The sequence below is a fragment of the Sciurus vulgaris genome (genome assembly GCF_902686455.1).
Source record: "Sciurus vulgaris genome assembly, chromosome: 5".
NCBI classification, from domain to species: Eukaryota; Metazoa; Chordata; class Mammalia; order Rodentia; family Sciuridae; genus Sciurus; species Sciurus vulgaris.
Genome location: NC_136465.1, coordinates 119,047,758 through 119,072,804, shown reverse-complemented (window position 1 = coordinate 119,072,804; position 25,047 = coordinate 119,047,758). Strand labels below are relative to the sequence as shown.

Sequence of the window (25,047 nt, the reverse complement as noted above, 5' to 3'; positions counted from 1 at the left end):
CGCCCCGCGCCCCACGCAGGCGGGGACTGGTCTCGCTTTGTCTGTTGGCGGGAAATGTTGCAGTCCAGGGCGTGAGGGCTGCTGGCTCCACGGGGCTCTGGAGGACCCGCGGAGGGCGGGTGAGTGTGTGTGGCAAGAGGGTTCTGGGCGGACTGAGATCCCCTCGAAATCGCGGGGACAGGCCTGAGCGGCGACGGGTCCCGGTTCCCGCCACCAGGTTTAAAGGTAGGACGCGTATCTAAGTGCTCACGCGCATTTCCACCCTGCGCCTTAGCCGTCGCCCCTGCGGTCCAAGGCGCTGTGGTGAACTCTCGTCGCACCCTTTCTGCTTTGCACATCTTGGGCCTCGCACAGGGTGGGACTGTGATGAGAAGGGACTTGGAGCCCCGGAAGTAGAACAGAAGTCTCCTGGGGGTTTCACTTCAGAACTCCACATCCAGTTCAAACACGATTAAACTGTGAGGCCTGGTGGTCATTAGGGGTCGGAATTTACAGGCCGCTTGTTTTAAAACTTGAATTTTTAAAAGAACGAATTAATCAGACCATTAGCCACTTATTAAGTTCCATCTCTTGAGTCTCTCAATTCTTTATTCTGCTTTTCATACTACCACCAATACTTTAAAAAAAAAAAAAAAAGTTAAGCCGGTCATTTAACATTAACTTTAAAGCTCTGTTTTGGCCATTCACAGGTTTAAATTCTTAGGTGACTTAGGGGCCCTTTCATAGTCTGTTCCTGACCCTCTCAGCCTCTTTTGCTAAAAACCTGACATTTTTCTTTTCTCCTGCACTTGACTCCCAGCCACAGGGAAAGGGTATGTCTGTGTTGTACACTTTAATACTTAAGTATCTATGCTCCTCTTGTTCCCTCCACTTGGAAGTTATTGTCATTTTTCTGCCACATGAACTTGCCTTGTCCCTCTGAAATTCAGTTTATCCAGCCCTCCCACACCAAGTTAATCACTTTCCCCCTTGTGTCCCTGAAGCATTGTACCTCCCTTTACTACTGGTGGCTCAAAACTCAATAAAATGTTACTGAGCCCCTAATCTGTACTCTAAACGTCAAGTATACAGAGATGCATAGGACAGAATTTCTGCCCTTGAGAAATTCAGTTCTGTAGGGAAAACATATGAGTCTTCTGCAGTTACAGTGGCAGGATGATGAAGTCGTCCTTGAGTTCCTTACTCCTCTCACTCCTTACTCAAACATTATCCTATGTATCCTGATGCCTCTAAGACTCCAGTAGCAATCTCTACTTCCTCAACTTTAGACTCGTTTACTTAAGTTTAGTAAAGCATTTATTGAGCAGCTACATTGTGCTGGTCATGATGATTCCTGAGATCAAGGAGTTAACATTTTAGTGGAATGGGTGATGCACACTTAGATTGAGGCATGAAGATCACAAGTTCAAAGCCAGCCTGGGCAACTTAGCAAGGATCTGTCTCAAAAAATTGAAAGGGCTAGGGATATACAGCCAGTGGTAAAAAACCTCTGGGTTCAATTCCTAGTACCTGCCTCCAAAAGTTTACATTTAGTGCAGTTGTTAACAGCAGATTAAATTAGAATCACCTGAGGAGCATTTTCAAAATATTTTTGCCCAAGCCCCACCTCCTGGAAATTTTGATCTAGTAATCAGGCTCTGAAAATTCAGGGATAAATAAGAAACGATTCCTGTCCTCATGGAATCTGAGATGTTTTAAACAACATTTTAACTATCATATGAGATACTGACATGAGATGGAAGTGCCATGATGGAATTCTATATATGGCACAAAGGAGAAAGAGTTTCCTTTCCTATGGAGAAGCCAGGAAGAACTGCCATTGGGCCATTTTACAAGAGAATTCAATAAGCTGGGGGTGTGGTGGTACACTCCTATCACGCCAGCTACTCAGCAGGCTGAGTGGGAGGGATTTTGAGTTCCAGGCCAACCTGGTCTTTTTTAAAAAAAAGAATTTGACAGACTCTAGGTAGACGGAATAAGGGCATTCTGGAGATAGGAATGACTTGAGCAAGAAGCTTGAAAGATAACTGCTGGAAGAACATGAAGACTGTATTGTGAACATTGAGGGTCACTGAAACTTTGATTTTTCTATAATAGTGCATGTAAATGGTAAACAATTCCAATAGTATCAAACGAAACAAGATTTTTCTCCTACCCTAGAACTCCCAGTTCTTCCCAGAGATGTTGCTGTGAAGTTTCTTCCCTTTTTATTTTCTTTTTATTTTTTTATTTTACTTATTTATTTTTACGTGGTGTTGAGGATTGAAACTTGTGCCTCACATATGCCAGGCAAATGCTTTACCACTGAGCCACAACCCCAGTCCCACATGCTCTTTCATTTTCAGCAGAGCATTGGGCCTCAATTTCCATTGGCAATCTTTTTTTTTTTTTTTTTTTTATTGTAAACAAATGGGATACATGTTGTTTCTCTGTTTGTACCCCTTTTTATTTTCTTTTTTTTAAATTTTCTTTTCTGTTTTTCTTTTTTGGTACTGGGGATTGAATCCAGGGGCACTTAACCACTGAGCCACATCCCCAGCCCTTTTTTATGTTTTATTTAGCGACAGGGTCTCACTGAGTTGCTTGAACCTTGCTAAGTTACTGGGGCTGGCTTTGAACTCACAATCCTCCTGCCTCAACCTCCTGAGTTGCTGGGATTACAGATGTGTGCCACTGTGCCCGGCTCTTTTTTTATTTTTTGAGATGGAGTCTTGATAAGTTAGTTGCAGAGACTGTCCTTTAATTTATGGTCCTGCTTTGGCGTCCCAAGTAACTGGAATTACAGGCATGCACCACTTTACCCAGCTCTTCTTTTTTAAATCTTTGGGTTTTTTTGTTTGTTTTTCGTTTTCATTTCTTTTCTTTTTCTTTTTTTCTATCTTTCTTTCTTTCTTTCTTTCTTTTTTTTTTTTTTTTGGTTTTTTTTCTTATTTATTTTTTATATATCCATTTATTTATTTTCTCTTATTTTTTTGAAATGGGATCACTCCATGTTACCCAAGCTGGTCTTAAGCTCTCTTGGACTCACAAGATCCTCCTGCTTTGTCTCTTGAATAGCTAGAATTATAGGTGAGCGTCATCACACCTGGCTGAAGTTTCTTATATATCCACTGAAGGTTTTGTTTTGTTTTTAGTGCTGGGGGTTGAACCCAAGTCCTTATGCTTGCCAACCACGGACATGCTGTACTACTGAGCTATACCCCTAGCCCTCTTTGAAGGGTTGTAAGCAGGGTGGTCATATGGCCATATCAAATAACAATCTTTGGTTGAATTTGCTGGAGAGGATCAGACAGAAAGAGATTAGGAAGCAGTTGAGTAATATAAGCAAGAGACATATAGGACTTGACTTAGTAGCAGTGGGGAGAGGTAGAGGTGAACAGAGGAGCTTAAGGAAATTAAGAAGAGATGGAAGTATCTAAAGGGATGCCTAGGTTTCTTCTAATGTGGACAACTGAGGAGAAAGATCCAAAACAGAAGGGAAGATGCTTAGGGGGAAAGTGAGTTTAGTTTTGGACAGGTTGAATTTAAGATGTCCTTGAGACATAAAGGTAGAGGATGTTATTCTTGAGTCAATTTAACATTTGGGATTAGGACCTTGGGAACTCAGAAGGGCCTGGGATACAGATTGGCTAGCTACTAACTGGATGGTAGTTGAAGCAGGGGTTGGATAAGTTTGCCCAAGGAAGCTATGTGAAGAGAAATGAGAAGACTGAAGATATAGGCCTTTGGAGCATCAACTCTTTAGGGTGGGAAGGAGTCAAGGGAAGGTTTTGTTTTATGTTGGATCCCCCACCTTGCTTAAATTAGAAGAGTTTTGAGCAACTCATAATATGTGGGCATGGGGCTGGTATAAAAGGAAAGTTGGAAATAATTGAGAAATGAGAAACAATCAACTAAGGGACAGGAACTAATTGATCAAGGTAACAAATGGAGGACTTCAATTAGAAGCAAAGAGGTAAGGGTGGGTGAGTGAAATATGTTTAGAGGCTTGGGTGGAGAGAATTGAGAGTTCTTGTCTGATGACCTTAATTGTTCCTAAGAGAAAAGGGGCAGAGACACCAGCTGAGAGGCATGGGAAACAGTGAGATAAAGTGCTTACAGATAATGGTGAAAGTTAGAAATAGCTAACCCCTGGGAAAGAAATGAGAAAGTGACCAGACTGAGGGATCTGCTTAGGTTGGATGCTGTATATTTGCTATGTATTATACAGAGTGGTGTGGTTTTCTCTGGAAAATCTGAGTCTAGATTTGACTTGAAGAGTCTAGGAGAGAGTACTTGTTGCTTTGAGTTTGATTTTTGCAGAATTTACGCAGTGAAAGGAAAAGACTGGCGCCACACAGGAGAGTGGCTGAACTGATGGACATGCAGTGATGAGATTGTAGGATATATGTTCCTCTGTTTTAATCATTTTGTTTTCCAACTGAGAAATCTTCAGCAGGGCCAATTATGGTGGTGCACGCCTATAATCTCAGCAACTCTGGAGGCTTAGGCAGGATGATTGCAAGTTTGAGGCCAGCCTCAACAACTTATTGAGACACTTAGCAATTTAGACCCTGTGTCAAAATTAAAAATAAAAAGAACTGGGAATGTAGCCCATTGGTATAGCTCCCTAGGTTCAATGCCCAGTACAAAGAAAGAAATCTTCACTGGCTCCCTTGTTTATTCTAAATCTTTGAATTGATAGACAAAGGCAAGATTTTCCTGAAAGCCAATTCTAACTCCCTTCCAGTGCTTTCCTGAGACTTATCTATCTACAGTGGTTCCTTTGACTTTGCTCTGTCAGTTCTCTGCCTCCTCTTCCTGTCTTCCTGAATCCTGTGCTGCAATCTTCAGAATCCCAGTTCTAATCACATTTCCACTGATAAAATCTCCTTGGTCACTTAACCTTAAGAGTCCTAGTTTTTCAGTTTTTTTCCCCATATTACTTACTTAGAGCCTATACTGCCTTGTCTCTTATTTCCCCCAAACCCTAGTAGGATTGAACCCAGTTGTGCTTTACCACTGAGCTACACCTCCAACCCTTTTTTCTTAATTTTTAAATTTTAAGATAAGGTCTCACTAAGTTGCCAAGGCCAGCCTTGAACTTGTGATTCTTCTGCTTCAGCCTCCCAGGCTTCTGGGTTGTGACGCTGCACCTGGCAACCTTTATTCTTACTTTGTTTCTTCTATATTGTGTGGTTTTATTTCTTTAGCAGTGTCACTGCACCTGCATAGCATTATCTTTTGCCGAGAAGGCACTTCACTTAGTCTTACAGATGGAGAGGAAATTAATATTTGGGGGTTGTCATGCCAGGTGCAGTGTCACACACCTGTAATCTCAGCAGCTAGGGAGGCTGAGGCAGAAGGATCACAAGTGTGAGGTCAGCTTGGGCAATTTAGCAAGGCCTTAAGCAACTTAATAAGACCTGTCTCAAAAAACGAAAAGGGCTGGGGATAAGCTCAGCTGTAAAGCCTCCCTGGTTCAATTCCCCGTACCCACTAGAGTACTAATTTGGTACTTATCACTGGATAGTGTGCTCTCAAACTATCTTGGTAAAGGGCTAGTCAGATTTTTCCTTCAAGCTGTTACAGATCAGTACTTTTCTAAAAGTTCTTTTGGCTCAGTGGTTTTCAATCTCTAGTACCAATAAATAAAATAAAAGCACTTTTATAGAATACAATTACTAGAAAAATAAAATGGAAAAAAGAGACATGTAGAATAAGGACTTTTTAGATTTTTACTGTATTCAAATAAAAACTATCAGATTGCTATCAGAAGTCCTAAATGCTATTGCTTTATTTCTTTTCTTTCTCTCTTTTTTTTTTTTTTTTTTTTTTGGTACCTGGGATTGAACCCAGGGTGCTTAACCACTGAACGACATCCCCAGCTCTTTTTATTTTTTATTTTGAGATAGGGTCTGGCTAAGTTGCTTAAGGCCTCACTAAGTTGCGAGGCTGGCTTTGAACCAGAAATCCTACTGCCTCAGCATCCTGAGCCACTGGGATTATAGGCATGCGCCATTGTGCCCAGCGAGTGCTTTGTTCCTTATTGTCTTGATAAAGACTACCAGCAGTTTGTGAATGGGCAGTGGTGTGAACTATACTGTTTTACATGATCATATTTAAAATTATGAGAGTAAGTATTTTTATTGTTTTCTCAATGTACTGATAAGGAAACTGAGGTTTGGGTTAAATCAGATTCTCAAGATTTTAATACTAGAGGGAACTGGAACTCAAATGCTAACTGCCTTCCCATTATATTAGTTCTCAATGATTGCTTGGAACAGGGTTGGCATGGGGCAGAGTGCTTTGTTTTATTTTGTTTTCAAAAAGTAAGTTAATTTTCTCCTTTGAATTGCAAATATATTTAATATTTATCCTTGTTTCTTGCATCCTGAGGCCTGTAGCCCTTAATTTCAGATCAATATTGCTTTATCTGAATTTCTTGATGCTTAGTTGAGTGGGGAAAGTAACATTCTTTTTAAATATTCAGATCCATTGAGTCTAAGATGTTTGATAAAGTTCTCATCTCATCTATGATGAAATTGAAAATAAAGACAATATAAATGAGTTTTTTTCATAAAGTCAAATTAATTAAATTTAAAGGACTGTAATTTATCCTGAGATTTTTGTCCTTAGTTTTTTGGAATTAAAAAGTGAAAACAGAATAATTGTGTGGAGAGTTATTTATAATAGCAGTATTAAATGTAGTTGGCATATTATAAAATTCACCCTTTTAAAGTTTTTTTTATATTCACAGTTGTGCCACCTTTACTACTATTTAACATCAGAACATTTTCATCATGCCTAAAACAAGTCCTCTACTTATTAGGAGTTGTTCTTCATTCCCTTTTGTCCCTGGCAACCAATAATCTCTCTATTTTTATGAATTTTTTTATTCTGGACGTTAACATATAAATAGAATCATATAAAATGTAACCTTTTGTGCTTGTCTTTTTTATTTATTTATTTATTTATTTTTGGTACCAGGAATTGAACCCAGGACACTCAACCACTGAACGACATCCCCAACCTTTTTATTTTTATTTTGAGACAGAGTCTCACTGAGTTGCTTAGGGCCTTGCTAAGTTGCTGAGGCTGGCTTCGAATCTGAGATCCTCTGGCCTCAGCCTCCCGAGCTGCTGGAATTACAGGTGTCTGCCCCTGTGCCCACTGGAGGAGTGACATTTGAGCTGGATCTCAAAGGTCAGATAGGCTTAGAACTTTTGGAGATAAGTGGGGAAGAAGAGAAGACCTCCAGGATGGGGAATAAACCATGATCGGACTAATGTCTTGGAACATATGTTTGTGGGGTTCCCAATAGCTAGAAGAGGCAATGAAAGCCATGGATCTTATCAAAATTGGTTTTACTGGGTATGTCTGATATTGGTATAATATCAATAGTCAGATTATTCATAATTCAGGAGAGGAAGAAGATTGGGTGAGTAGTAAGAGAAGGCTGGGTGCAGTAACCCATAATTCCATGACTTGGGAGGCTGAGACCCAAGGATCACAGTGTAGACACCAGCATTAGCAATTTAGCAAGGCCCTAAGCAACTTTGTGAGACCCTGTTTTTAAAAAAAAAAAAGAAAAGAAAAAGAAAAATTTTTTAAAAGGGCTGGAGTTATAACTCAGTGTTAAAGTACCCCTGGGTTCAATCCCCAGTACAAAAGAGAGAAAGAACCAACTTAGTTTTGCTTGTGAGTCCTAAAAAAAAAAAAAAAAAGAAGGGGTGTGAACCTTACATTTTTTGTCAGTGGCTGATTTTTAAAATACTCTTTCTACCAAGGAGGGCTAAAACTCCTGTTGAAAGCTCTTTTATCCCCGTTCTAAAGAATGGTCCAAAGCTGGGAACCCCTGACCTGGGAGCCTTATAATAGGTTCTCTGACCCATTTCTTGTACTTTGCTTGTTGCACTTAGAAATACAGGGGATTAGAACCAGAAGTCCTAGCTTTCTTACATAACCTCTTGCCTTCTGCCAGGATTGCTTTGTCCCTATGTCTTTTATCTTCTCCCAGAAATGGGGGCTGTTACCACCTCTGTTGTTTTTGCCTTTTAGGTAAAGTGATATATGGGAAACAGAGGTTTGAGTGCTCTTCTAGAGCTATTTTTTGCAAATTTTGAATTTTTTTAAGAATTGGTCTACAATGGATGAATCAAGATAAAGAGGGAGGGTAGATGGGAGGACCTTGTAAGACAAAGCCCAGACATGACTTTGTCTCTACTATTAGAAGACTATCATTTCACACCTTTCAGTGTCAGATTTTGGGATGCCCTCTCATGAGGAGAATGTTTTGACTTGCATCTTTATAGCTCTAATGTCTGTTTTTTTTTTCTGGGGCGGGGGGCGTTCTTTGGGTTCTGGAGATTTAACCCAGAGGTGCTTTACCACCTTTACCATCCTTTTTCTGTTTATTTTGAGACAGGGTCTCACTAAGTTGCATATGGCCTCTCTGGCCTTGAATATGTGATCCTCTGTCTCAGCCTCCTGAGCTACTGGGCTTACAGGTATGCTCCATTGCACCTATTTCTTGTGAGTGTGTGTGTGTTCACGCGTGCATGCATGCCCATGCCCTTGGAATCAAACCCAGGGCCTTATGCATGCTATGCAAGTGCTGTACCACTGAGCTACACCCCCAGCTTGCTATCTGTCAGCTTCCTAGGCTGCTGTTGAAGAGAGCAGAGAGGGAAGCCCTTCCACCTGGGTGCATGTGTATGTGCATGCACGTGTGTATGGGCTTGCATATAGGGTCAGGGATCTTATATGTTGAACCTTTTTCATCAGGGCCCAGGCCTTAGGATTTGCAGATCTCTGAGATTAGGTGGCAAAAAGAAGTCTCCTTCAGTTCTCCTGGTCACTCAATGAGTATTTTAATGGTTTCTTGTATTGCTGGATTGAGCAATCAGAAAGTAGGTTAGCACTGGGTGGGGGTGGAGGGATAGCAGACAACCTGAAGTAGACCAGTTACATAAATGCAGGGAGATAACATCAGACATTAAACCTTAGTCCTTTGGAAACTCACTATCCATTTCCTGTGGAGGAACAGAAGTGGACTCAGGGTCTAGAGGTAGGTATGAGAACCAGGAAAGGTCTTTTTAGAAATTGCTGTGAAGGGCAGAGAGCAGTGCCGCTGAAGGTGCCTAGGGGACTGGATTGATTAGTATTCCTGATTTTCCACAGGAGCAGGGTAAAGAATATTAAGTATTCATGTACATCTGCATTTATTAATGTCCAGTTCTGAGTGCCCAGTACTCTGAAACTGTGCTTGCTTGACTGTCTGATGAGGGTTTAGAATCTGAATAAAAAGGAATGAGCTTCAGAAAATGGAGATGATTTTTGTTCTCTTTTCTCTCTCTTTTTTTTCCCCTCTTATTGGGGATTTAACCCAGGGATGCTTTGCCACTGAGCTACATCCCCAGATATTTTTATTTTTTATTTGAAGACAGAGTTTCACTAAGTTACTTAGATTCTTACTAAGTTGTTGAGGCTGATCTTGAACTTGTAATGCTCCTGCTTCAGCCTCCCGAATTGCTGGGGTTACAGATGTGTGCCACTGTCCCCAGCTTGAGAGCTGATTCTTCTGGGGGGAGTGACAGGGAATGTGCTGGTTCCTGTTCACTCCTTTTCCTTCCCATTCTGTTAGGTACTGACTTTGACTGGGAATACCAAGTGAGCAACGTTGAGAGGCGAGTGAAGAAACTTTTCTTTCCACATCCCCAGTGCCTGAGGCAGCCAAGGGCTTCTAGAATATATCATATACTGAGTAGACTCACTGTGTGGTCAGTGCTGGTTTTTCTTAACTCCTGTGACATGCCAGAGGTGTGACTATGAAAGAGCTAAGAAAAGTGGGTCTGACCATTGGAGTTCTGTAAGGGTAAGTTTTAGAGCTGGTGCTCTTCTCTAGCCGTTTCTTCCATGAAGTTGTTTTAACTCTGAGACAGACTGTTTCTACAGTTTCAGATCCAGGTTAGAGTATGTGGCAGGTGCTTAATTCATAGGCTGGAGGCTCTTTGGTTTTATCAGATAGCGACCTTAGTTTAAGATTTCCCTGGAGGGTTGGGGTATAACTCAGTGGTAGCATATTTGCCTAGCATGTGCCAGGCCTTGGGTTCCATCCCTTTCACCATTCAATCAATCAAACAAAGCCTGAGACTCGGAGTAGTACTTTTGATTCTGCAAAGTGAGGCATTCGAACATCTTGCTCAGAAAATTCTGAGCATTAGGGTCCTGTCCTGTTCCTCTCCTCTCTGTTGTTCCCAGAGAGGATCCTATATTCATTTTTTCTTGTCTCTGCAGGTCTCTCCATTTTTGTCTCCTCTGTCTCCGTCCTTACTTCTCCTTTGGCTGGTCCTCTGATGTATGGACTTGTACATGATGAACTGTGAACTTCTAGCCACATGTAGTGCCCTTGGGTACTTGGAGGGAGACACTTACCACAAGGAACCAGATTGCTTAGGTGAGTTCCTTTTTGAGGAATCAGATTTTTAAAAAAAATTGGTTGAGTTGAAAAGGTCTGTGGAATTTCTTAAGCTGTAAGTATGAAAAGCATGTGGGCCTGGGTGAAGCTTTGTCCAGAGTTCCAGGTACATGTTTATCTGTCTCTGAAGAGAGTGTGAAGGATTTGATCCGGTACTTGAGGCATGAAGACGAGACACGAGATGTGCGGCAGCAGCTGGGGGCATCCCAGATAATGCAGAGTGACCTCCTACCCATCCTTACCCAGCACCACCAGGACAAGCCTCTCTTTGATGCTGTTATCAGGTTCATTCCCCATCTTTTTAACTTTTACCACATGCCAACTTTTATATTTAAGCTGATAGGTTTTAGTGTTTGTGCCTGGTGAGGAAGCCTAATGACTTCTCCCTCCATCCTTATCTCCCCAGACTGATGGTGAACTTGACACAACCAGCCTTGCTCTGTTTTAGCAGTGTTCCTAAGGAGCCCAGCATGCGCCACCACTTTCTACAGGTGCTGACTTATCTACAGGCTTACAAAGAGGTGAGATCTTCCTTCAGAGTCTCAGGCAGAGAGTGGGGCAGTGGGAAAGAGGGGACAGGCACTATGTGAGATCTGTTCTGTGTTCCATAGGCCTTTGCCAGTGAGAAGGCTTTTGGGGTCCTCAGTGAAACCTTGTATGAGCTGCTGCAACTGGTGAGTGAGTGTTCACCCTATAGGAGCCCCTGGGACCATTATCAGAGGTGAAGATGCTGATACTGTAGGTGTGGTCCCAGTCTGGGGATATGGTAGTCTACTCCATAGTCTCTGGTGCCTCCGGACTGTTTGGATTCTATCTTTTCTTTCTTTCTATTCTGATTCTTTTCTGTACCTTGATCCTGCAGCCCAGGTGGATGCTGCCTGCCTTTCACAGTGAGTCTCTTCTAACTCTCTTCCTTCTAACCAGGGCTGGGAGGAACGACAGGAGGAAGACAACTTGCTGATTGAGCGGATTCTGCTGCTGGTCAGAAATGTTCTCCATGTTCCAGCTGACCTTGACCAAGAGAAGGTGAGGGTCAGGTGGTCTCAGTTCTCCAGATTACTTAGGTTGAACTGCTCTTTTTGGGCTTTTCTGCTTCTGACAAGTCTAGGGGAAGAACCTTGGCAAAGAAATCAGGTGCAGAGCTTCAAGGGAGAGCTATGGAACTGAATACACCCCTTTCTTCCTCTCACCTCTCACTGTTCAGAGGATTGATGATGATGCTAGTGTCCATGACCAGCTTCTCTGGGCTATTCACCTCAGTGGCCTGGATGACCTGCTCCTCTTCTTGGCCAGCTCACCTGCTGAGCAGCAGTGGAGCCTGCACGTACTGGAGATTGTCTCCCTTATGTTTCGTGATCAGGTAAGACCCTGGCCTATTGTCCTTTCATGCAGGCACTTCTCTGCTCCGTGACCAGAATTGCTTTTGTGGTCACATAGTAATGGCTGAATTATCTAGGGAAATTAGCGATGAATAGAGTAACCATGTCTTCAGTCCAGGGTCCCATCACCAGTCCTATTGTGTTCACTCTTTCCATCCTTAGCAGGAGTGAACTTAGGATAAGAAATGACTGTCTCACTGACTCTCTCCTGCTCGTTCCAAATGTAGAACCCTGAGCAGCTGGCAGGAGTAGGGCAGGGACACTTAACTCAGGAGCGGAGCACAGATGTGGCAGAACTGGAGGTGCTGCGCCAGCGAGAAATAGCAGAAAAGAAGACTAGAGCTCTTCAGAGAGGCAACAGGTAGGTGATGGAGAGCTGCTCTTCCTGTGTTCCTGTCCTGCAGCAAAGAATTCTGTGCACTTGGGGGCCAGTTCTAAGACAGTGGAGAATGAATAACATTTTATAGCTTTAACTCACTTTGAGGTGCTGATGAAAGAGATTGGAAACAAAGCTTCCAGAGAATTGAGAAATCGCTTTGGCATTTTTTGTTGTTGTTATTACCCTGCAGGCATTCTCGATTTGGGGGTTCCTACATTGTCAAAGGATTGAAGTCCATTGGGGAGAGGGACCTTATCTTTCACAAAGGCCTTCATAATGTGAGTGTTTGCACATATGAAATGGGAACACTGGAGTTGCAGGGCCTAAGAATAACTATCTGTGGAATTAAACATCTCCACACTTAGCCTTAGAAGGTCAATGACAGCAGAAATAGAGCCTCTGGCATTAGCCACATTGTCTTTACTGAAGTCTTCACTTAATACCAGAGGCAAAAAACTTTCTGAGTTTCTTCTGAGGAAATTGCAGTACCAGGGATATGGAAAGAGCTGTGAGGGAGGGGATTAGAAGTAATTCTAATTAGAATTAATAATCCCCTGACTGATACCCCCAGCTCCAAAACTACAGTTCAGATTTGGGAAAGCAGCCCCGAAGGGTACCCAAACGTCGCCAGGCTGCCCAGGAGCTGTCCATTCAGCGCCGCTCTGCCCTCAATGTGAGGCTCTTCCTCAGAGACTTCTGCTCTGAGTTCCTGGAGAACTGCTATAACCGGCTTATGGGCTTGGTAAAGGTGAGAATCTAGGAAAGATATAGAGGCCATCAGGGATGGAATAGAGAGGTGATGGGGGCTGGTGTGGGTAAGAAGAGCAACCCAGGAAGGAGCCTATGGGAGGCTATCCCCTGGAGTATGTAGTGGGAAGGAGATAGTATGCACCTAAGAGATGGTGAGGATGCAGGGGGAGTGGTTTATTAGCATGACAAAAAGGGCTCTGTATAATTGACTCAGAGGAAGGGAGGAGGATGTGGGGAGAAGAGAGAATTAGAAATTGTGGGTCCTAGAGAAATATTATAGTGGTGTCCACGATCTACCCCATCATTAGGACAGGAAGGAGATGGAAGTCCTGGGGTGATAGTGGTCTTTTTTTTTTTTTTTTTTTTTTTTTTCTTGAGTTAGGATCACTTGCTTCGAGAAAAAGCTCAGCAACATGATGAGACCTACTATATGTGGGCTTTGGCTTTCTTTATGGCCTTCAATCGAGCTGCCTCCTTCCGGCCAGGCTTGGTTTCAGAGACCCTCAGTGTCCGTACCTTCCACTTCATTGAACAGAACCTCACCAACTACTATGAAATGATGCTGACTGACCGTAAGGAAGCCTCTTCCTGGGCACGCCGGTGAGTGGGATGATTATTGGGGGTCACAGTGAGCATCTAGTTCAGGGCGATAGCCTGAATACCTATACATACACATTTTTTTTGGTACTGAAGATTGAAACCACGTGTGCTTAACTTCTGAGCCATATTCCCAGCTCTTTTTTTTTTTTTTTTTCCCCTGTTTTATTTAGAGACAGGGCCTCACCAAGTTCCTCAGGGGCTGGCTTTGAAGTTGTCAGCCTCCTGAGCCTGTAGGATTATAGGCATGTGCCACCACACCCATCTGAATACCTAGATTTTGGATGGCACCTTTTTCCTAATAGAGGGTTGAGGTGGTCAGGCTAGGAAGCAATGACTAGTGAGATCATTGTGTTTTTTGTGGAACTTTTGGCAGGTTGATGTTTTCATGAACCAGTGCCCTAAGTTGTCCTCCATTTTACCTCGTCTTTAACTCATAGGATGCACTTGGCTCTAAAAGCCTATCAGGAACTGCTGGCCACAGTGAATGAGATGGACATGTCTCCGGATGAGGCTGTGAGAGAGAGCAGCCGCATCATTAAGAGTGAGGCCCTGGCCCAGTCCCTAATCCCAGCCTTCCCATCTTTGACTAGAATCTCATTCTTCTGTGTTCCAAAATTATCCACCTCCTTTTCTGTTTCTAAGACCTTCCATTCCTTTCTCTTCCCCACTGCTAGACAACATTTTCTATGTGATGGAGTATCGAGAACTATTCCTGGCACTCTTTCGAAAGTTTGATGAGAGATGCCAGCCCCGCTCTTTCCTTCGTGACCTGGTAGAAACCACCCACCTGTTCCTCAAGATGTTGGAACGGTTTTGTCGGAGCCGTGGAAACCTGATGGTGCAGGTACTGGGGCAGCCCCAGGAAGTGTAAAGAGCTGTGTAGGAGGGTGAAGGACAAGAGGGCGGTTTCTCCTTGAAATTCCTGTAGCTTAAGATGATCTGTTAGAGCTACTGTGAACTAAGAAGGCAAGAGGCTTGTGTTGTCTGTATAAGTCTGCCCTGGTTTCCTTTTCCCATTAGATTTACTTCCGGTCTACCATAAATATCTTAATTTATTCAGGAAATGTTTGTTGAACACATACTAAGTGCTAGGCACATAAACCTTTAGAGTTTAGTGATTATGCTATAATATTTCCTGGTTATACCCCAGAAGCATTATGGTGAGATGGTAAGAGCCTTACATTGAAAGTTAAGGTGGTTGGGGATTAAGTACTGTATTAGTTACTGTTAGAATAAACTCAAACTATTTGTGGAATTATAATGTGTATTATGATAAATTATTATAATTTATAATATAAACTGGGATCATAATGACTGTCCATGAGTCCAAAATGGAATAATAAATGAAAAACCTAGGACAAGAGGAAAACTCCAAGGAATGTGTAACCCGGAAACATAGGGATTCTGCCTTATAAAAACATGTTTTGTATAGAACTTTCCTATACTTCTAGTTGCTGCAGTTTAAAATTCCATCTGAACTGTACTTGAAAGGGGCAACAATACCAATGAGACTTTGCTGAAAGGTATTTTTACTCTCAACTTTGTGGTATTATCAGTAATAATAGATGCTATAATTTATCCAGCACTTACTATGTGTTAAATGCTGCTAAGGTTTTCATGTAATCCACACCACAGCACTAGGATAACATATACAGAGTGGTCCAAGATCATGTTTGTAAAGGACTGGTACTGATACCCAAATGTTGGTGGCTAGACTTCAGAGCTCATGTTCCTACCTTCGGTGTGTTTAAGTTTGATTATACATTTCTTTTTTCTTTTTTGGTACCAGGGATTGAACCCAGGGATGCTTAAACACTGCCTTTTTATTTATTTTGAGATAGGGTCTCATTACTTAGGGCCTTACTAAATTGCTGAGGCTGCCTTTGAACTCAAAATCCTCCTGCCTCAGCCTTCTGAGCCCCTAGGATTACAAGCATGCACCAACTCACATAAATTTCCAATAGAGTGTGCACCTCAAGGGCCCTCCAGTCTATCCATTCTGTTTGACTTTAGGGAGTGCTCACACAAAAGACTGGGTTCACAACTCTGACCTGGGGGAGCAGATTTTGGGGGTTGACTCATTCTTTTTTCAAGAGGAAAAAAAATGATGGGCTTAATTTTTATGTATTTTACTTGATCCTCATAACAAATCTATTCATCCTATAGATTTCTCCTTAAGATATCACTGCATTTGGCATTTTATGCTCATCCACATTATACCTCTTATTCACTCTATAAGGTATTTCCTGTTTACTTGCCTGTCTCTCCTACTGGAGTATGAGCTCCTCAGGGGAGGAAATGTACTGTTCACTATGGCTTCCATTGCTTACGGGCAACACATACCAGACACTCTGAATATCCACTTAGTTTTGTAATAGAGAAGACGTTCATGGGGAAAAGACTTCCTGAGTACGTCTGCTATTTTCATGCAATTCTTTCCCCATAGAATAAGCGAAAGAAGAGAAAGAAGAAAAAGAAAGTTCTAGACCAGGCTGTTGCTTCTGGGAATGTCCCATATACCACAGAGGAGCTAGAGACTATGTGGCCAACCCTGGCTGAGCAGCTGCAGCGTTGTGCCCAGGTAGGTGGTTGCAGAAGCTCTTTTTCTTTTTTAAGACTAGTGCTCTGGGGTAGACAGTCTGGGTTTTCTTCTCCCTTTGTTCCCACGGCCTTATCTATCTATAGGATCCTGATCTCAGTGTGGACTCCATGGTTCCCTTTGACGCGGCCTCAGAGGTGCCAGTGGAAGAGCAGCGGGCAGAAGCTATGGTGCGGATACAAGACTGTCTCCTTTCTGGTCAGGCTCCACAGGCCTTGGCCCTACTGAGATCTGCCCGGTAAGTACCCTGCCTACCCATCCTCCTGGACTTTGGGGGCATGGGGAGGACTTTACTGTAGTACAGGGTTCTTGGTCTTCAGAAAAGAGGAATTCTTTCTGAGGCTCTGTAGTGAGCACTGACTCCTGGGGAGCTTTGCTGGACTTATTGGAGTATATTATTTGTTTTTGAGAAGTTACAAAAAGAGTTAATTGGGGGGAAAAAATAAAGAAAGATGATTTATTAAAAAATAAATAACCATCGCCAACTTTTTTTGTTGTTGTTGGTGCTGGGGCCATCAATATTTTGATGACCAATTTTCTGGAGTTTATTTGTTTAGACATCATCTACATATCATATACAGGGCTGGGGGTATAGCTCAGTTGGTAGAGTGTTTGCCTCGCAAGCACAAAGCCCTGATTTTAATCCCCAGCACCACAAAAACAAAAACAAAAATACACATCATATACATTCATATATACATATATATATATACACACACACACACACACACCTCCTTCTACAAAAATAATGAAATATTGCATGTTCGGACTTAGAGCTTTTTTTTTTATATATATATATATATATACATATATATATATATATATACTCTCACTCAGTTGCCCAGGCCAACCTTGAATTTACAATCCTCCTGCCTCTGCCTCCCAAGTAGTTGGAATTACAGGTGTACACAATTGCACCTGGCTTTTTAACTTCTTAATATATTTTGACCATTATTTCTCATTATATATATTTCTGTAATTGTCAGTGACTTTCAAACACCATCATGTTAATATGTACAATTTGCTCAACCAAGTGTCAACATTTAGATTGTTTGCATTTGTTCTTACATGATTTTCTTATAACTTATAAGAAAAAATTTCCATAAAGTTTGTTCTTCTTAGGTAACAGTTTGCACTCTCTTTCTGTCTGACAAATGAGAAGTCTAAATTCTTTCTGCTTCTAATTACAACTCAGATTTCCTGTAATTAAGACCTTTTTCTGTCCATGCTCTAGAGAAGTGTGGCCAGAAGGAGATGTATTTGGTTCTCCAAATATTTCCTCCAAGGAAGAGATGCAGTTGCTGAAACAAATCCTTTCTGCTCCACTGCCCCGTGAGTCTCCATTCCTTCACAGCTCTCTTTCTACCTCTGCTCCAGCAACAACATTTCAAAGACCCAATAATCTTTATTCTTTGTACAGGGCAGCAGGGGCCAGAGGAAAGAGGAATGGAGGAAGAGGAAGAAGAGGAAGAAGAAGAGGAGTTGCACGTGGTCCAGGTGTCAGAGAAAGAGTTTAACTTTCTGGACTACCTGAAACGGTACAGGCCCAGAGGGCTGAGTTGGTCCCAGGATGGTAATGGTGCAGCTGTGAGAATGAGCAGTGTCTTTTTAATGCTGATTTCCTCTTCCTCCCTGTTTTGGTGCAGCTTTGCATGTTCAACCATTGTTCGGGCCTATGTACTGCTGCTGCGGAGCTACCAGCAGAATAGTGCCCACACTAATCACTGTGTGGTCAAGATGCTGCACCGACTGGCCCATGACCTCAGAATGGAAGCCTTGCTTTTCCAGCTGTCAGTCTTTTGTCTCTTTAATCGTCTGCTTAGTGACCCTGCTGCTGGAGCCTACAAAGTGAGGGGCTACCAATAATGGGTCTGGGTATATGTGAATGATCAAGAAATAAGGAGGCTGAGAGGTATCAATGACTGGGAGATGAGAACATGGTAAAGAAGCCAGCAGGCAGGTTGAGGGGGCTGTACAGGGAAGGATAGAAGAGTCTGAGAGGAGGGGCAGCTAGGAACTGGAAAGAAAGTACCCAGGGGGCCAGGTGTATGTATCCCTTTGGACTGAGGCATCATAGCAGCCTTACTCTCCTATAGGAGCTAGTAACTTTTGCCAAGTACATCCTGGGCAAGTTCTTTGCACTGGCCGCAGTCAACCAGAAAGCCTTTGTGGAGCTGCTGTTCTGGAAGAACACAGCTGTGATTCGAGAGATGACTGAGGGCTATGGCTCTCTGGATGACGGGTGAGCTTGGGGACGGGGAAAGATGGGCAGTAGGGGAGGGTAATACAGTGTCACAGAAGGTCAGAGCTGGAAGACCTTGCAGACCATTTGGTCTGTTTCTTTACCTTCTAGAGGTGAGGAAAAAGGCTCAGAAGATGAAATCCTTCACCCAGGAGAGGAACAGGGACTGGAGCCTGTCTCCTTGTGCTCTAGTTTCCTTCTCCATCATCACCTTTCTTAAAGGTGGTTGTGGAAGGAAGTGGGGTGGCCCTCCAGAGAGTCTATATGTGCCCCCCACCCCAAAATGTGTTGAGAAGGGCTGTAGACAAAACTCAGTGGTAGGGCACTTGCCTCTCATACCTGAGGTCCTGAGTTTAATCCCCTACGCTGCAAAAAAAAAAAAAAAAAAAAAGTGCTGCGATAAGAATTCACAGAAATGTTTGTGCCCTTTTCTTTAGTATCTTATCCCCTATCCTTTCACACTGTTCATTTTCCCATACTTCTCTTAGTACTTGTAGTGTCAGGTTCCACCAGAAAATCTGAGTTTGGCTTTTGTTTTTGTTGTTGTTTTTAGCACTAGGGATTGAACCCAGGGGTGCTTTACCACTGAACTATATCCCTAGCCCTTTTTATATTTCACTTTGAGATGGGCCTTGCTAAGTTGCAGAGGCTGGCCTCAAACTTGCATACCTCCTGCCCTAGCCTCCCATTACTGGGATTATAGGCATATGCTACAACACCCAGCTGCTATTGTTGTTTGTGATATTTGGGGATTGAATCTAAGGGTACTTTACCACTGATCTACATCCCCCGACTTTTTTGTTTGTTTGTTTGTTTGTTTGTTTTTTGCAATGCTGGGGATCGAACCTAGGGCCTGTGCTTGTAAGGCAAGCACTTTACTAACTGAGCAATCTCCCCAGCCCGCCTGACCATTTTTTAAAGGTCTTGCTAAGTTGCCAGGACTGACCTTGAAATTATCCTGCCTCAGCCTCCTGAGTAGCTGGAATTACAGGCACCATCATACCCAGCAACTTTGGATTCCTAAGTGGAAGGAAGATGAAGAGAAGGAAGCACACATTAGTCCTCTGCTAGGTGGAGCACTTCATGCTACCTGCCTCACCTTTTCTGAATTGATCAGAGTCGATCTTTGGTATCCTTTTTTTTTTCCTCTCTCTTTTTTTTAATATAAAGGCATGGTAGGATTTCTTTTTTATTATTATTTTTATTTTGGTTACTTATTTTATGCAGCACTAAGGGTTGAACCTAGTGCTTCACACATGCTAGGCAAGTACTCTACCACTGAGCTATAGCTCCAGCCCTGGTCTCCTTTTTGGGGGGGCCAACAGACTAGTCTCTCTCCCCTTTCATCATTCAGGTCTTCCAGTTGCAGAGGCCCTGTGTGGAGTCCTGAGGAAGAGGCTCAGCTTCGAGAATTATACTTTGCCCATAAAGATGTGGAAGGTATGAGGCTTTAAGATCTGAAATTTTTATGAGGAGAGCAGCCTGAACTTGAGGACCCCCTTTACTGCCTCACTCCTCCACCTCAGGTCAGGATGTGGTGGAAGCCATCTTGGCACGCCTGAATACTGTTTCTCGAACACGCAAGCAGGTCATCCACCACCTGGTACGGCTAGGACTGGCTGATAGTGTCAAGGATTTCCAAAGGTAGAGGCCCATGCTCTGAAGGGAACTGGGATTGAGATTCCTCAGTTCACTCCCTGGACCTCCTCTTCCACTGACACCTCCCTTAACAGGAAAGGAACCAATATCATATTGTGGACAGAAGATCAGGAGCTGGAGCTGCAAAGACTTTATGAGGAGTTCCAGGGCTCAGATGGTGAGAGGTGGAAGCTCAGGGGACCTTGTGAGATGAGAACTAAACTGTCCACTTATTTATTCCCTGCCTCCTAATCCCAAGAGAAGTTCATCAGATCCTTTTTGTCGACTTACTATAAGTGTCATTTTAGGGCGGATTGAGTTATTTGTTTTCTGGAGATCTCTGATTTCCTTTAGTAAGACCTCAGATATCCTTAATTAATCCCTTTCCCCAATTATTCTTGAGTATTCACACATTCACTCTCTGTAGATGTCCTTGGTCATATCATGAAGAATATCACAGCGAAACGCTCGCGGGCTCGAATAGTGGATAAATTGCTGGCTCTGGGGCTGGTGGCTGAGCGGCGGGAGTTGTACAAGAAACGGAGGAAGAAGTTGGCACCCTCCAGCATGGTAACAGTTTTAACCTGGCTCTTCCATCCCAAGCTCACTCCCTGTGAAGTGCTCCCTGGGAGTAACCCACCAAGATTCTTCCTACCTCAAGCTATTTTGACTATGTCTTCTAGCAGGGTAGTCAGGAACAAGAAAGCACCACTGAATTCTTTGTGGTGTTTCCTTTTTCACAACCTCCTGCCCCCTTGATGAATTTCAGCCCAAAGATGAGGAATCTGTGCAAGATTTTTGTCAGGAAAATCTGCAAGATGAGGAACACTTGTCAGAGGAAGAGAGCGAAGAGGATGAAGAGAAAGAAGAGGGTTTGGAGGCAGAACAAGCCCAAGGTAGCTCATTTCTTTCAACTGAAAACCTTGGTCAAGGCCTGCGTCAGGAAGGTGAGGACTTTCACCAGGAGAAATGGCTCAAATGGAGGGTTGGGATGGAAGTAGGGACCAAATATCAGTTTCCCTTTTTTCCTTAGGCTTTTCTGCTCCCCTCCTGTGGCTCCACAACTGCTTGATTCGAGCAGCAGATGATCGGGAAGAAGATGGTGAGTGGGCAGATGATGATTTTAGGACTGGAGCACTGGGGCCTCTGGACCTGCATGTGGGATGGAGGCACAGTTCTTTCCTAGCATCTTTACATGTGACTATTGGCCCTGTTCTAGGCTGCTCCCAGGCAGTTCCATTGGTACCACTGACAGAAGAAAATGAGGAAGCAATGGAAAACGAACAGTTTCAACAACTATTGTGCAAGCTAGGGATCCGGCCCCCTGCCTCTGGGCAGGCAAGTACACTAGTCACAGTGTCAGCCTAGCCCTGTTGGTCCTGTTTCAGAACACACCTCCCCCTCCTATTGCCATTGTCCTCTCTGTCCTCCTCATTGCCCTTGTCATCTCTTGGCGAAATTCCTATAGCAGCTATTCATACTCATCTTCCTCTAATCTTCCCTGCCCCTAAATCCACGTTCTATACCATCCCTAGATTTCTCTTTCTTTTTTGGGGGGTTGGTGGGGGGGCACCAGGGATTAAACTCAGGGGCACTCAACCACTGAGCCACATCCCCAGCCCTATTTTGTATTTTATTTAGAGACAGGGTCTCACTGAGTTGCTCACTTTTGGTGAGGCTGGCTTTGAACTTATGATCCTCCTGAGCCGCTGGGATTACAGGCGTGTGCCACTGTACCCAGCTTAGATTTTTTTTTTTTTTTCTAAAAAACAGTTTTAATAATATTGCTCCCAGTCTAGAAGACATGATGATTCCGCATTGCTTGTAGGATGGAATTCACAACCTCCACATAGCACACCAACCTTTATAGCCCCATAACCATTCCACCCACACACTTACTTTACACTCTAGTCATCTTGGACTACTTTCCATCCTTAAATGGTAGAGTTTTCCATGCCTCTCTAAACAGTCAACGATGCCAGTCCCTCTGTTGAAAGTCCAACCATAAACACAGGTATATACACACACAACCGATCTTCCGGTTGAATCTCAACACAGTCTTCCAGAGTCGGCTCAAAGAAGGAACTGAGGCAAGAGGATCACAAGTTCAAGCCTAGCATCTGCAACTTATCAAGACCCTATCTAAAAGATGAAAAATTAAAAAGACTTGGGATATAACTCAGTAGTAAAGCATACCTGGGTTTAATCCTTCGTATCACCCTTATCCCCCCAAAAATGAGCTCAATTTTTACTTTCTCAGAAAAGCAGTGCCTATCAACCTTTCAACCCTAAAGCAAAACTAATCACTTTGGCCACTGGAATTTTTTCATTCCCTTGATATAGCCCAATCTAGTGGTATTAAAGTGCATTCATTTTTTCTCCCATTAGGTTGTAAGTAGCCCTTCTGAATCTTCAGCAATGTAGTGTCATATTTATTCAATGAATAACACTAATAATCTGTTGAATGGAGTCTGGTTATTTTACTTTGCTGTCATTTTTAACCTCTATAGGAAACTTTTTATGCCCCTATAGGAAACTTTCTGGCGAATCCCAGCCAAACTGAGCCCCACTCAGCTCCGGAGAATGGCAGCTGCTTTGGGTCAATCAGAGGAGGAGGAGAAGCTGCAGCCAGAGATAGAGCCAAGAGTCCCTGGAGAGCAAGGTCCCAATGAGGAGCACCATCAGGAACACCAGGCAGAAGCCCTGAGAGCCCTCTTGTTGGCCCATAAAAAGAAAGCAGGCCTTGCATCCCCAGAGGGTAGTAGTGTAGCTACTCATCTACTAACCACTTACTTAGTGCCAGCCATGTTGGTCTAGAGGACTGATATTTTGAATGGGTTAAGTTCCCTAATTTTGTGCCTCTTACAGTAACTTCAGAGGAAGGAACTGATGGTGGAAAAGAGCAGCTGAAGATGGCAACCAAGAAGCGACACCTGCTGGACAGTGATGAGGAACAGGAGGAAGACGAGGGTAGGAGCAAAGGTAGGGAGTATTTTTGGGGCCTGCTTTTTCTTCTAATACCTGTCTTCAATCTGAAGACAAATTGTATCACTTGCTTACCCCTTAAAATAGATATTCATATTTCCTCCCTCCTCCCTGTCATTCCCATAGCACCAGAGATGGAAGTTCCAAAAATCCAAAAGAAGAAACGGTTTCTGATTGAAGATGAAGATGAGAGTGACTGAAGAACCAGAAACCTAGGGGTAGAAATAGATTTGGTTTTAGATGATGAATTCAAGTCAGAGTTTCGAGGTCCCAGAATCTCCTCTGATTAGATGAAAGCAGCAGGGTCCTGGGCCCCTTCCATAGATTTAGGGCCCAGGAATTTTTAGGCAGCAATGTTGGATGGACCATTCTGCAGTCAGTCCTTGCTTCTCTCAGTTTTATTCACTGTGGCCCAACAGCTCTCTGAAGACTTACTGTTCTTCTAGGAACCATATCCTTTGGTTACTAGGAGCCCCTTAGCAAATCAGGAGTGAGTGAATCATAGAAGGCACCTTGGACCCCTCCCATTTGTCTGTTCCTTTTCTGCTAGAAGTGGATCACACCACCAGACAGGGAGCTTTATGACAGTGCTTTGGGGTTTCACACCCTTTTTAGAAGGCATTGGATTCCCTCATTCTCATTTTCTTTCCAGAGATCATCCCCTAGACACCAGATTGAGCCTAATTCCTGCCATTGAGGTAGAGTTGGAATGCAGTCCTCTGAAGATCATGGATATATTTGATTTATGTTTGGTATTAAATTAAACATAAAATTAAGAATTATTGATCTTAGTCTGACTCAATCTGTCTGAGTTCCCCAGCCATCCTTTTCTTCTGTTTTCCCTTCTTCCCCTATAGAAGACAAGAAAAATGTTTGCACCTCATGATCCTTCTGGTTTCAGTGGCATGTGTCTATATTCCCAGCTACTCTGAAGGCTGAGACATGAGGATTGCTTTAATCCAGGAGTTCTAGTCTGGGCAATTTAGACTCCTGTCTCAAAAAAAAAAAAAAAAAAAAAAAAAGTTCTTCATTTTGGGTAAATTTTTAGGGTGACAATGTGTGCAGCAGAAATAAGCAGGAGCCACAAAGAAAAAGCCAGTTCTTCAGCATGGGGCAGAGAAGAGGACAATGATTAAGCTCTTAAGAAAAAATTGGATGAGTAAAAGTAGTCTTTAACTAGTCTTAGAAACAATCAGCTTTATGGCTCTCTGTTTCTAGCTGAGCTAGGGAGAAGGTAAGATTCAGAAAATGTCCACTCAGATTATAGAGGGCTCAAGGTAAAGGATGTATCTTTTAACTTTTTTTGTTTGTTTGTTTTTTGTAGTGATGGGGATTGAGCCCAGGGGTGATTTACTACTGAGAGATATCCCCAGCCCTTTTTATTTTTTATTTTTATTTTTGGTACCAGGAATTGAATCCAGGGACACTTAACCACAGAACCACATCCCCAACCCTTTCTGGTTTTTTTTTTGTTTGTTTTTTGGGTTTTTTTTTCGGTGCTGGGGATCGAACCCAGGGCCTTGTGCTTACAAGGTAAGCACTCTACCGACTGAGCTATCTCCCCAGCCCCCCCTTTCTGTTTTTTGAGACAAGGTTTTGCTGAGTTCCTTTGGGCCTCCCTAAATTGCCAAGGCTGACTTGAACTTGTGATCCTCCTGCCTCAGCCTTCTGAGTCATTGGGATTACAGGCAAGGCCACTACACCTGACCCTTTTTATTTTTTATTTTGAGACAGTCTTGCTAAGTTGCTGAAGCTGACCTTAAACTATCTACCCTATTTCAGTCTCCCAAATCACTGGGAATACAGGTGTGCACCACCATGACTGGCAAAGGATGTGTTTGAACTCTCATTTCTTGAACTTGTGTTTTTGTTTTGTTTCGTTTTATTTCCTCTAAACAGATGAGGGACTGTTATATCCTCTAAAGTTGTGGGTGAAACTATGTCCAGAGTAACTGAAGTTTCTAAGGGCTGAGATGCATTCTAGTTCTGACCACTCTTTGTGTTTCTTCATCTTAA

The 25,047-nt window shown here is 43.0% G+C and overlaps 1 protein-coding gene across 5 annotated transcripts; it reads left to right on the top strand.

Moving 5' to 3' along the window:
* The first annotated feature begins 23 nt into the window (after window positions 1-23).
* On the top strand, window positions 24-23,831 carry TIMELESS (timeless circadian regulator). Of its 5 annotated transcripts, XM_079142483.1 has the most exons (30): window positions 26-225; window positions 10,279-10,438; window positions 10,590-10,743; window positions 10,866-10,980; window positions 11,071-11,133; window positions 11,384-11,485; window positions 11,664-11,819; window positions 12,066-12,199; window positions 12,408-12,495; window positions 12,789-12,965; window positions 13,350-13,567; window positions 14,005-14,108; window positions 14,242-14,411; window positions 16,014-16,148; window positions 16,253-16,404; window positions 17,401-17,498; window positions 17,587-17,704; window positions 17,813-18,014; window positions 18,263-18,408; window positions 19,763-19,848; window positions 19,935-20,052; window positions 20,142-20,224; window positions 20,474-20,616; window positions 20,816-20,993; window positions 21,080-21,148; window positions 21,266-21,384; window positions 22,579-22,804; window positions 22,915-23,028; window positions 23,158-23,249; window positions 23,684-23,831. In XM_079142483.1, exons 2-29 carry the CDS (start codon window positions 10,342-10,344, stop codon window positions 23,229-23,231), a joined length of 3,639 nt encoding a protein of 1,212 aa, XP_078998609.1. In that variant the 5' UTR covers window positions 26-225; window positions 10,279-10,341; the 3' UTR covers window positions 23,232-23,249; window positions 23,684-23,831. The 5 variants fall into 5 exon arrangements, with proteins under 5 accessions (XP_078998607.1, XP_078998609.1, XP_078998605.1 ...); XM_079142481.1 differs by having other exon boundaries at window positions 24-119; window positions 23,158-23,827; XM_079142479.1 differs by having other exon boundaries at window positions 23,158-23,827.
* Window positions 23,832-25,047: the final 1,216 nt, after the last annotated feature.

What these genes read in the sequence shown, in the direction of transcription:
- TIMELESS (XM_079142483.1), top strand. Translation starts at nt 10,342, where the DNA reads ATGGACTTGTACATGATGAACTGTGAACTTCTAGCCACATGTAGTGCC. An exon ending in GAGCAGCCGCATCATTAAGA is followed by an intron (nt 14,109 to 14,241) that starts GTGAGGCCCTGG and finishes CCCCACTGCTAG; the next exon opens with ACAACATTTTCTATGTGATG. An exon ending in TGCCCATAAAGATGTGGAAG is followed by an intron (nt 19,849 to 19,934) that starts GTATGAGGCTTT and finishes CCTCCACCTCAG; the next exon opens with GTCAGGATGTGGTGGAAGCC.